Source organism: Rattus norvegicus, chromosome 19 (assembly GCF_036323735.1).
Source record: "Rattus norvegicus strain BN/NHsdMcwi chromosome 19, GRCr8, whole genome shotgun sequence".
In the NCBI taxonomy this organism is placed as follows: domain Eukaryota; kingdom Metazoa; phylum Chordata; class Mammalia; order Rodentia; family Muridae; genus Rattus; species Rattus norvegicus.
This window is the reverse complement of record NC_086037.1, coordinates 22,750,814-22,761,998: the sequence shown is the minus strand read 5'-3', so window position 1 is coordinate 22,761,998 and position 11,185 is coordinate 22,750,814. Positions and strand designations below refer to the sequence as shown.

The 11,185-nt window shown below is 46.8% G+C and overlaps 1 protein-coding gene across 2 annotated transcripts; it reads right to left on the bottom strand.

The window, feature by feature from the left end:
• Window positions 1–4,079: 4,079 nt before the first annotated feature.
• On the bottom strand, window positions 4,080–8,058 carry LOC134483446 (disks large homolog 5-like). 2 transcript variants are annotated; one of them, XM_063278713.1, is made up of 6 exons: window positions 7,892–8,058; window positions 6,702–6,861; window positions 6,094–6,237; window positions 5,293–5,459; window positions 4,469–4,574; window positions 4,080–4,350 (listed from the first exon to the last, which is right to left on the bottom strand). In XM_063278713.1, the coding sequence occupies exons 1-5, from the start codon at window positions 8,016–8,018 to the stop codon at window positions 4,510–4,512; spliced, it is 663 nt and encodes a 220-aa protein (XP_063134783.1). In that variant the 5' UTR covers window positions 8,019–8,058; the 3' UTR covers window positions 4,080–4,350; window positions 4,469–4,509. The 2 variants fall into 2 exon arrangements, with proteins under 2 accessions (XP_063134783.1, XP_063134784.1); XM_063278714.1 differs by having other exon boundaries at window positions 7,901–8,058.
• Between the last annotated feature and the right edge of the window lie 3,127 nt (window positions 8,059–11,185).

Here is an 11,185-nt window from a genome sequence, read left to right as displayed (position 1 = left end):
TTTGAAATTCAGTGTTTTCAGATTTCAGGATTGGATGAGGGGTACTCAGCATGTGCATGTGTCCATGTCTCTGTATGCATGCACATGCAGGCCAGGGATGGACACCAGCAACCTTCCTCAGTCACCCTACCCCTCTCACACAAAGGAGCTCTCACACAGAAGCTGTGGCTCACAGATGAGGCTGGTCAGGCTTAGAGTCCCAGAGATTCTTCTGCTGTGCTTCAAAACTTTGAATGTGTGCGTGTGTGTGTGTGTGTGTGTGTGTGTGTGTGTGTGTGTGTGTGTGTGAGAGAGAGAGAGAGAGAGAGAGAGAGAGAGAGAGAGAGAGATTCTACCAGCTTGTACAACCATGCATGCACATATGGATGCCAGAGGGAAATATCCGGTATCTTCATTTTCGAACAGGGTCCTAATCAACTATCAGGTCTCTATATCTTAATATCTAGCAGGGGTCCCAGCGTGAGCATAGCCAGGGCATACACATGCTTGGCTGTCAGGCAGGCAAGAGGCAGAGATCTTGTTCTATTTTTCATGGTTAATGCTCTTAGTGCCCTTGAGGGCCTGGCTGACACCTGCCTGGAGACTGCTGGATCTGATGCTGGCCTAGACAGCCAGGGCTATTGATGATGGATGCCCAAAGTGGCCCTCATTCTTGGCAAACTTCTCTCCTCTAGTCTAAATGTGCTTGGGTGTTTAATGCAAGGACTGGGTTGTAGTTTACCTCTTCCATCCTGCTGCCTCCTTGTTTTTTTCAGCGGGTCACCTGCCCTAGTGAGGAAAGAGAAGTGTGTGAGCCACAGCACCACCCGCCCATGCTTCTGCTTGCTGGTCTCTGGTATCTGTTGATGGAGAACCGTTCCTGTGGCGGGCGGTCCCGTTGCTGTTTGTGAGTTTTGAGGATTTACGCCAGTGTAGTAATGTGCACAGTCATCCTGGGAAACACCACAGGAAGTTGGTCCCCAGGTTTCAGCACACAGAAGCACAGGCCAGAAGAGATGCCCGGGTGTTGAAGGAGGTCCGGTAGATGTGCTGTTAGTTTCCTGTGTCTGATGCATGATTGTCCCTTGCTTAATAAAATGTATACACAAAACTCTTTAAGTGTCCCACTGACCTCTGAGAAAGAACATCAATGGGAAGATGGCTTTGAACTCTTAACTCCCTGTTCCTGTCCTCATAACAGTTTTCTGTAGCAACCAAAGGAGAGAAGCCACCTGAGGGAAGGAAGTCCAAGACAGTGCCTAGGAGCAGAAGTAGGGTCTGGCTGTAGAGGGGACAAGTGGCTGGGTATAGGGACTCTAGGATCAGAAAAGAGGTTGCCTGGCATCTCCCACAGCAACGAAGACAGTCACGCATAGTCATGCTCAAAGGCCAGTCTGATCCAGACTGTCCCTCATTTCCCAGGCGATTATAGATGGTGTCAGGTAGCAGTTGAAAACTGGCCATCAGGGCATGATTCAAGTGTTTATTAAGGTATCATGGCATCAAGGGTTTATGAGGACATAGCCATATGTACACAGAACGACTTGCAGATCCAGAGAGCAAGGAGGGAATAGCCAGGAGCTCCTGCTTGCTGCTGCCTTAGGGGTTCTACAGAAATCCCAGTGGCACTTGGGAAGTGGAGGCCATATCAATTTGGGATTGTGGCCACAAAGGGAGACTGAGGCCAGCCATGTGCTGTGGCATCAGAACACTGACCAGCGATGACAAAATGGAACATAAAACACTGGTTGCTCAGCTTTGATACTGCTGACTGCTGACGTGGCCAGGGGCCATCCGGTTCACCAAAGGCTCAGCCAACAGTTGTCTCTCCACTCACCAAAAGTCAAAGAGTGGCCCAGCTCCAAAACCAAATGTGTGCCCTCATTGCAATGGCTCCGGTACTGTTTCACCTCAGCTGCGGAGATCTCAGGATCCATGAGTGTCCAGCACGCACACACCCGAAAGAGACAGTCTTAGGGGTCTTAGGCAGCACTGAGGGTGGTGAGCCTCTGCCTCACGGCTCAACGGCCCTGACCTTAGCATTGTTTGGGCACAAGAGAGCAAAGTGATGGGGACAGACAACCTGCAGTCTACCATGCTGGAAGGGCATGACTAACACTGATTGATCACATCCATGTGACTACTGAAGCTTTTCCTGCTCTCTGTAGTGGTGACCTTACAGAAACCATGCACACCCGGGTTAGACTGTATTAAAGTAGCACACCATTTCAGGGTTCCCTGCAAGGTACCATGGGACAGTAGTAGCATGAGTCTGCATGCACCTCGACACATTTCACTAGGGACTACACACACACACACACACACACACACACACACACACTTTACTGACATGGTGCACATTCTTTGCACACAGAAGAAAGTGAGTAGTAGTGAAAACACACCAATAATGGAATTGATGGAGGGAGCTGTGGGGAAGCTGGGGCTTAGAGTTACTTAAAGGCCCTATGCTGGCTCTCCTTCTGTTGGAGGAGAAACTTCAAGTGCAATGTGGTTCTTTATTTTCTTTCTCTAAAGCACAGAGGGCTAGGGTGAAACACAGGGCTTTGAGCATGTTCGGCAAGTGCAGTCACACTGAATTAAATCCTAGGGCTGGAACCTATTAATCTTCTACAAAATTACAGAGCAGCCTCGATGAAGACTCTCAGCTGAAAATGTGGACATCTCAAGACAGGCACTGGACAATGGCTGTCAGACTTGACTGAAGACTGGAAATGTTTTGCTATCTCATAGGAAAAGAAGGCCCCTCCCACTACACTGTACTCTAAGTACATTTTATTCAGGATAGGATGACATGAACTATTGTCTCATGTCACAGATGTCAGCACAAAGTATCCAAGGTATTGTATGCCAATGGTAGCATCAACAGAACAAAGCACACAGTGTCCTGAAGACATAAATTATGAGTTTGTGTAGCAAGACCCAGGCCTCTTCCAGGTTCTTAGATAGTAACTGAGAACCTCAAATACGGTGGTGATGTGATAGTGTGGGGTGAATCTAGTTACAACTAGCTTCTATTTTGACACAGATGACTCTTTTTGTGTCATGGTCAGCTTATAATGAATGACTAGACCTAAGCATGACAGTAACCAAATACTACATTGCTTCTCTAGCTGCTGAGCTTTTAAAAGCCCTGGGGTGACAGCAAGCTTTTGTGGACATACTGGATTGGTCCTTCTGTACTTTAACTCTCTGAGTCACCTCCACTCTCAGTAAGTTAGTTCAATTCCACAAATTGGAAATCAGTCACCTGGAAAAAATACATTCTCAATACGATCCCAGTTTGGCCATGGAAAAAGGGTAGCTTGAACTGTCCCACCTAGGTTCTGGGCTTGAACAGGCCTGCTCTCCAACAGAAACCTCTGTTCACAGCTGCAGGCTACATTCACTATGGATGCTCTGGAGGTTCCTCCCTAAACTGCTTAGATTAAAATAATTTTCTTGCTAACAATCAAAAAACTGATTATGCCGATCTGGCCTACAAGAAGCTAGTTTCTATTCTGTATTTTATCAGATGTGTATAATACATATGGTCATCATTGATATTAGGTGAAAGATCTGCTCTAATATGGACACTGAGTGATGCTGAAGGATGATCCTGACCCACAATGAGCAGTGGGGACACCAGAGCCCTGTAGGGATGCCTGGCAACCTAACACGTTGAGCACGCACAGCTCAGTAAGTTCCCTGTGAACACACATCTCCTGAGATCTCTCTATTTAATTGGAGGTGATCCTGTCCACCTAATACAGCACCTCATGTGGAATAACAGAAGCCACCTGCAGGAGCTGTGGTGATGACTCACAGGGTAGAGCATCTGCTGCTCTCTCAGAAGAACCACATGGACCCTAACAATTCGGTAAAGCATGTCAGTGATTACATCATAAAGTGTGTGTCGGAGACACAGCCACATTCTCCACACAAAAGACACTATCACACTGGGTACCCCTTGGTGACTTTGAATTCACTTACTAGCCCAGTATCCATGGAACATGCAGAGATCCTTCTCTAGCTGTCAGTTCTAAGTCCACAGGAGGGGACAGAACCCTTGCGTAAGAATGATGGTCTTAAGAGTCAAGAGATAGAATTCAATTTTTATTCATAACAAATACATTATTACAACAAAACAGGATTAAAATGAATAAAAATATTTAAAAATATTTGAAAGTAAAAATAGTAACAAGAACATATAAATATGAAACAACAAAAAGAAAACTTCAATTAAAATCATAACAAAAATATTTCTAAAAGCATATTCTTATCGAACATTTAGAAGCACAGACGTATTGCTGTTTCTCCTCTAGCACACATAATGAAAGGCGGTCCCCCAAGTTGTCTCTCAAGTGCTGTTTTCTGAGAAGAAAGTAAGACTTCAATCAGTCAGGCTGGCTTAGTGGTATATAAATTTAGGGTCTCTAAGAAATGACAAATTAACTCTGAGGAAGAATACTCATCCAAAAAATGTTGTTACCATTCAGGATGTTGGTCATCAGGGACACCTGAGAAAGCAACTTATTCTTCAGGAAGCTCTCTTACTGGTGTGTGTCCAATTCCAGCTCTCTTGCACTTTCTGAGACCTGGGAGAGGAAGGCAGTTTTTAAGACACTGATTTGGTGGGGAAATGCAAGCCAGCTCTCAGAATGCTGCCTTCTACCACCTCAGGTCTATTGGACAGTCGACATGGAGCTTTTAACTGATATCATTGTTGCTAACTCTGTGGGCAGGGCAAAATCCCCACAGAGCCTCACAGTAATGTGGGCTGCCAATATGGGACCCAGACTTATACCAGTGCAAACCAAGAACAGGGCAATGGAAGGAACCTCATTGGGTTGCAGGAAGAAAGGAGATGTCCATATGTCACCAAGGTTAAAGCCAATGACAAGTACTAATTTGACATTTGCACTTGGTTCTTATCCCAAAGGTGCTTTCTACAGAGGAGGTCACATGACCACAGAGTGTCATTTGTCAAAGAACCAAGAGATTGTTCAAAACTCTACAGAGCATCCAATCTATCATGTGCATGTGCAATAATAAGACATGTTATTCATCTGTCACCATTTCTAGACTGCAGCTTCAAAAAGAGCAGCAAAATATGCTTGCACAATAATTCAGTTTCTGAAAAGTGGTTAACTTCCCAGAATACTTGTGCATAGGCAGAGCAATGAACAATTCCATTACATGAGGTGGTTGGCTGGTTGTGAGTGTGAATTAGAAAGGTGGTAAGAGGAGCAAAGATGTATCAAATTGGCAAATTTTATCAGATATTGTTAAGCTAACATATCTGCTCGTCCCTACCTGATAATGCTGGTTCTGGCCGTTGCTGGTCTTTATCTTTCTTGTTGAAGTCAACCAAATATTTCTGGTTCAGTGCACAATCAAGATGTACCTCCTTGCTCTCCTGCTTCAGTGGGACCAACTTCTTCCTACATGTGTTCTCCATCAGGAGCTGGCTGAGCAGGTTTCTGGAAATACAGTCTGCATAGTAAGATCATGCTGGCCCTTTCTCCCATTCGTACTCCCAAGTCCCACTAACTCTACCAGGTCCCTCATACCCATGAAGACTTAATAAAATGCATCTTGATACATATAAGGCTGCTGCACAAACCATAAAGAGTTAATTCGGGGAAGAATAAATTGTTTGCTTGGCCTGACACCAATTAGTGTCCACATCTCTGAGAAAGAACATGGATCTACAACTATCCATGAAAGCCCAATGTATGGGGCCAACATCAATTAGTACTGGGCCAACACCCTCAAAGAGGTCAGTAGAACCAAGAGAAGGTCATGCTAACCATGTGGCTAACCACGCACTGAGTTTTGTAAAACCTGGTGTGACACCATAGGTCCAGGGCAGCCTAATAACCTTCTGCTGACTTCAATCACTGCTGTTCTCTCTAGAGCCTTCTGAAGATGCCTAGACAACCCTGGGATGAGGAACAGTCTTTTATGGAACTGAAAACTGAGTCCTAATGACCCTGGAACACTGATGGGTAAATAGCACAAGAGATAGAACCAGAGCTGAAGACCGTCCAATCCAGAACAAAGAAAGTCAGAAATCCCATTCCACAAGTGATAGCCTTTCTGACCAGGACTTACCTAGAGAAGGTAATCTCCTTCTTCAGCTTATGGTTGTTCTCATGGACCTCAGTGTTCTCCATCTCTAAGTTGTGCAGAATTGACATGACCGCCTCCTCCATTCTCTCCAGGTCTTCATAATATGGATTTGGCCTGAAGTGTGGCCTGGCCCCAAATGATAGAATACAATGAACATCGGCATTTAGGAATATATGAACTCAGGGTGGGTCCTACATTACCCCAGGCTGCTGCCTGGATCTTCCAGCACTCAGTCCCCTGCCTAGCAAGTACAGAGACTCACCATAAACTCACTGTAATTACAATCTTGCAAAGCCACCAGCTGTCAAGGGCTTTGCAAATGCACACTTGGAACTCACTCTCCCTGACTTTATCCCTGAATTCTTCATTCAGACCACAAGTTCTGCTTTTAAATAAATGGAAGCAGATGAGTCCAATTTCCATCTCAATCCTCAGGGTCAGGTTCTGAATCTCCTCTATATGGGAGGTGAGGTTTAGCACAGGGTGGTTAGGGAGGCACAGCTTTCTAGAACCCAAAACCTTAATAGAATAAGATGAAGGTGACCTTGCAGACCCAGGAATGAAACAAGAGCATTTGGAGCGATTCATACCTGTTCTTCATGGATCTCTCTGTCAGGAACCTCAGGCGATCTCTCAGGTCATTTCTCTCCTCGGTAATGAGCTGCAGCTCTTTAATCAGCCTCTCCTTTTCCTTCTTGGCCTGCTTCTCGCTTAGAGCAGTTTCAGGGGAAGATGTTTCTCTCCCAGCATCTGTAGGTAGAAGAACACAAGTGAACCTGCATGGGGAGAATGCATAGAGTGTACATAGACCACAGTGAGGCCTAAACAGAACAAGCCTGGAACCCAGTGTCACTGCTAGGCGATTGGTCTATGCTTAAGAGACCTCCTCAGGGGATCTCAGTTCTCCCACTACTCTATAGAGACCAAGAGACGTAAGCAGCCAGGTGTTCCCTATGCCGGACATCACGTGCTTACATGTACCACGGAGATGGCTTCTCCAGGATTATTATCAGCTGAACAGGGTAGAGCTTGGTTTCAGGACCCTCACTCCTGTGGCTTCAGAACTCAGATGATAAATTCACCATCCACAAAACTTGAGTGATTGGAGACACTCAGATGCCCTACCCTGATACTATAAGCCAACAACTTTGGATTTAAAACACATTTCCGGGGAGGATATATTCAACAGACTTATCAGTGTCCCTATGTGAAATACCAAATGCCCCAGAAGTGTGAATAGGTTACAGGCTGAATCTTGGTCTACACGTTCAAAATAGTTTTGGTATTGTAGAAAAAATTTTGTAACATACAACCTCTAATATATAAAGCAAACGATGACCCTGCCAGTTAGAAGAAATCAGAGAAGGTCTAAGAACATAAGGTTATTGCCTGGAGCACAATCTCTCCCTGTTACTACTGTCAGATACCCACTGTATTTAAAGAAGCAATGATAGTGAAATACATTGCAGCCCTGTCTAAAGTCAGAAAAGGTGGACCCTCCATGACTACTGATGGTGTTATTATATCAATGTAACATAACAAATGAACTGAAAAGTAAAGACCAGAAGTTCACAGTATAATAGCATTGGCCTTACCATATCCTCCCAGTGGGGATGGGGAAACTAAAGTTCTGAAATCCTTGACTTTCAGGAATTGTGATATTCATGGAAATTCAATTCCTTTTCAGATGCTCCAGTTGCTGTGGCCCATTGCTAGAAAGGTCAGCGTAAGCCTGCAGCCACCCTGGCAGGAAGCTCAAAATACACTGCCCAGAACTTACTCCACATACCCCAGAAGTGCTGTCTTTGTCCATCATTACTTTGAGACGAAAGGCCAGACTCCTTCACTCTAGTCTCTCCAGAATCGACGTTCCCCCTCCCAAAACGCTTGCGAAGACGGGAAAACATGTCTTAGCTTGTAACCGCCAGACTCAGACTGAGAGAAACTAGGGCACTGGTTGTCACTACAACACTGGTGACATCACAGAGGATGCCAGAACTCTCTAGGAGACAATAGAATGTCCAAGAAGGGACAGCAGATGTCATGGGGAGCAGACTTTGCATCCCTGGTAATGTTCTCCCTGTACTGAGCGTAAGCAGAGGTGCCCTTTCCAGGAGACTTTCCTGGGGCAGAGCTACTGAGCATCTCCTGCTGATGCTGGAACCTAACAGCCTCCAACCCAGTGAAGTAAGTAAACTTCTTCCTGACATCCTCAGGCTTGGTGTCCCCATGAGTCACAGGGAGGAAGGATGGCATGCACCAAGGAGAAGGGCCATGGGCAAGGAAGACAGGATCATAAGTCAGTCATCACTGACACCAGCAAAGTGTGTGCTTCAGAGCTGGCTCTGCTCATTCTTGTCCCAGTGGCAGGACTTAAGAGTGGTGCATACCTGTCACCCAGCACTCAGAGACGTCTGAGGCATGAGAACCAGGAGTTCATGGCCATCTTAACTAATGGTGAGATCAAAGCCAGCCTGGGCTGCATGAGACTCAGTCTCAAAGCAGGCAAGGAGGAACTTGCTATATTTGAGCAAGGAAGCTGGAATCCTCCTGCGTTCTTAACTATCGCTGCAATACAGAAAGATGCTAGGGCTAGTGTGGCAGAAAGTAGGAGACAGAGAAGCCAGGTTAACCCCCACTATTCTCCTCATGCTGTGTGAGCAATGAGGAGAAGGTGCCGTATACACTGTGGACAGGATGGTCTCTCAGACGGTTCAGAAAGCAATGGTGGCCTCCAGCAATTCTCCACTTGGGTGTGACTTGAGTATTATACATGTGTGTTTACAAGCCAAAATATAAAATCCATAGGTGACTGTGTAAATTCAACATGGTCCAGCCATGTGCTGGAGTATTATTCAGCCTTACATAGGATTCAGTTTCTGACCCTTGAACAGGAATGAGAATGGTAGCCATTCTCCTAAGTCAGAACTCCAGGCAGTGCAAAGACAAACTAACACTGTATGACACCACTGAGGGCTGCCGTGTCACCAATTATATAAAAACAGAAAGCAGGAAGGTCTATAGAGCTCCAGGGGTGACACGGGGTTGGGAGGTTGGAGGGTAGGTGTGTAAGTGGGACTGAGCCTCAGAGGAATCAGACATGGCTGCAGAATATGCCTGTGGCTGCCTCCCATACCTGTGGGTCCTGCCTCCTCAGAAAGGCAAATACAGCAAAAGAAAGGACCAGAGGGGACAGGCTCTGACCTCCTGTAGACACACACAAATGACGTGACAGAATGTGCACACTGCTGCCTTGCTGCAGGAGCAGTTGAGCTTCCAGAAGGGTTGAAAGAGGCTGGAAGGGCTGAGCATGGCACTGAGTTCAAGGACATAGCTTTAGGTCCTGGGGAACCTATGGTGCCCAGGTCCCATCCTGCTGATACTGAGGGACACAGCTCACATTCAGGGTGATGGCTGGGCTGGGCTGGGGAATAGGTGTCCACTCTCACCTGCTCCAGCTTGAAGATGTGCTGGGTGAAGTAGGACTGCAACTACTTGTTGGATTCATTGATGCAAATCTGCTGGAAGCTATTCTGTTCAAAGTCCTCAAATCTGAAAATGGCCAAGACACCAATGGGCAAGCACTGGGAGACAAGGTTTGGTTATAGCCGGGGCCTCCTGGAAAGACTAGCCGTCCTGAGAGGAGTTGCAGCAGAGGGGGTGTGTTTTCCTGACCTGTTTGGTACCCAGTGTTTTTTTGCCAAGGGTTCCTTTATTACTTCTTGATGGAACCAGGCCTGCACATATCCAGTAAGCATTGGGGTGTAACCTAGGCTTGGTGCCCACATGCTGGCAACGTTGAGGGTGAAGTCTAGCCTATCACACTTCCAGACACCGAGTGCAGATGCCTGGGTTCCTATAGAATGGCGGTTCTTACCGTTCCTAATCCTGTGTCTCTTTATTTCAGTTCCTCATGTTGTGATCCCAACCATAAACTTATTGGAGAGCTACTTCATGAGTGTAACTTTGTTACTGTGAGGAATTGTAGTGTAAATGTCTGGTGTGCAGGAGCTCTGATGTAGAACCCACAGATTGAGAGCAGCTGCCGTAGAGGATCAGAGTTCTCTGCCAGCCCTGGTGTTTGCAGAGATCCCGTGGGTTCCCAGTCTCCATGGCTTTTCCCAAGGACAGGGTTTATTCTTGGCCGTCTCAGGGCCCGGAATCTCACAGTAACAGCCTCTCCTATGTCCTTCCTGTTGAGGAGAGCGTGGTTGGTCCTCAGCACAGTCCAGTCAAACAGGGCCCTGTATAGACACTTGGCCAGGGGTCTCCTGCAGTTATGGCCTCTGGACAGAGGGGTTTCTTACCTGGGTGGGGCAACTGTGCCAGGTACAGACTGTGATGCTCAGAGTCAAGACCTCATTTTGTCTTATTTTCATAGACAAAGTTGCCCAGGCTGGCCTCGAACTTGCCGTGTAGCCAAGGATAATTAAACAACTGATCCTACTGCCTCTACCCACCATGGGCTGAGATTGCAGATGAGTGTCACCAGAGCTGGCTTGTCACTGCTGCTATACGGCTCTAAGTCAGGGGCCTCATGTGCAGGAGTGTTATGACTGTGCTATCCCCACCCCGCAACCAGGGTTTTCACCTTTCTCCTGCTGAAGTCTGCTTAATCCTAACCTGGCCCCAGGACACAGCAGCTGTGGGAGACTCAAAGCCTGGGGCTTCAGCTCAGCATGGGTACACAGCATGGCATGCAGGATGTATGGTTGTGAAAAAGCCAAGGAAGTGCTTCTCAGCTCACCCCCTGCAGGAGTGTCTAGTCCATCCTTCTCTCCATGGACACAGACATCTGCTTCCAACTGCCCGACATGTCTCTCTGGTTTTGACTTTCCTGGATGCCATGTCAATGCCACCACACAGAGTGTTGCCTCTACTGGGGACACTCACACAACCTCTCTGGGGGACATCTGAGCCAAGCAGGGATTGGGTGCACTGCAGAGAGGTCAAGTCATGTCGTGAAGTACCTTGTCCCACAAAGGCTCACTGTTCAGTGAGTTGACTGGAAAAGTAAGCTTATGCCCCTGGGCAGGGTCCCCATAGGGAGTGTCCCACACCCTGCTATCAGGTC

Coding starts and splice junctions, on each gene's coding strand:
- LOC134483446 (XM_063278713.1), bottom strand. CDS start 8,018: ATGTTTTCCCGTCTTCGCAAGCGTTTTGGGAGGGGGAACGTCGATTCT. Junction 6,238..6,701: donor GAGAGATCCATGAAGAACAG/GTATGAATCGCT, acceptor ATTTGGGGCCAG/GCCACACTTCAGGCCAAATC. Junction 4,575..5,292: donor GCCAGAACCAGCATTATCAG/GTAGGGACGAGC, acceptor TTCCTCTCCCAG/GTCTCAGAAAGTGCAAGAGA.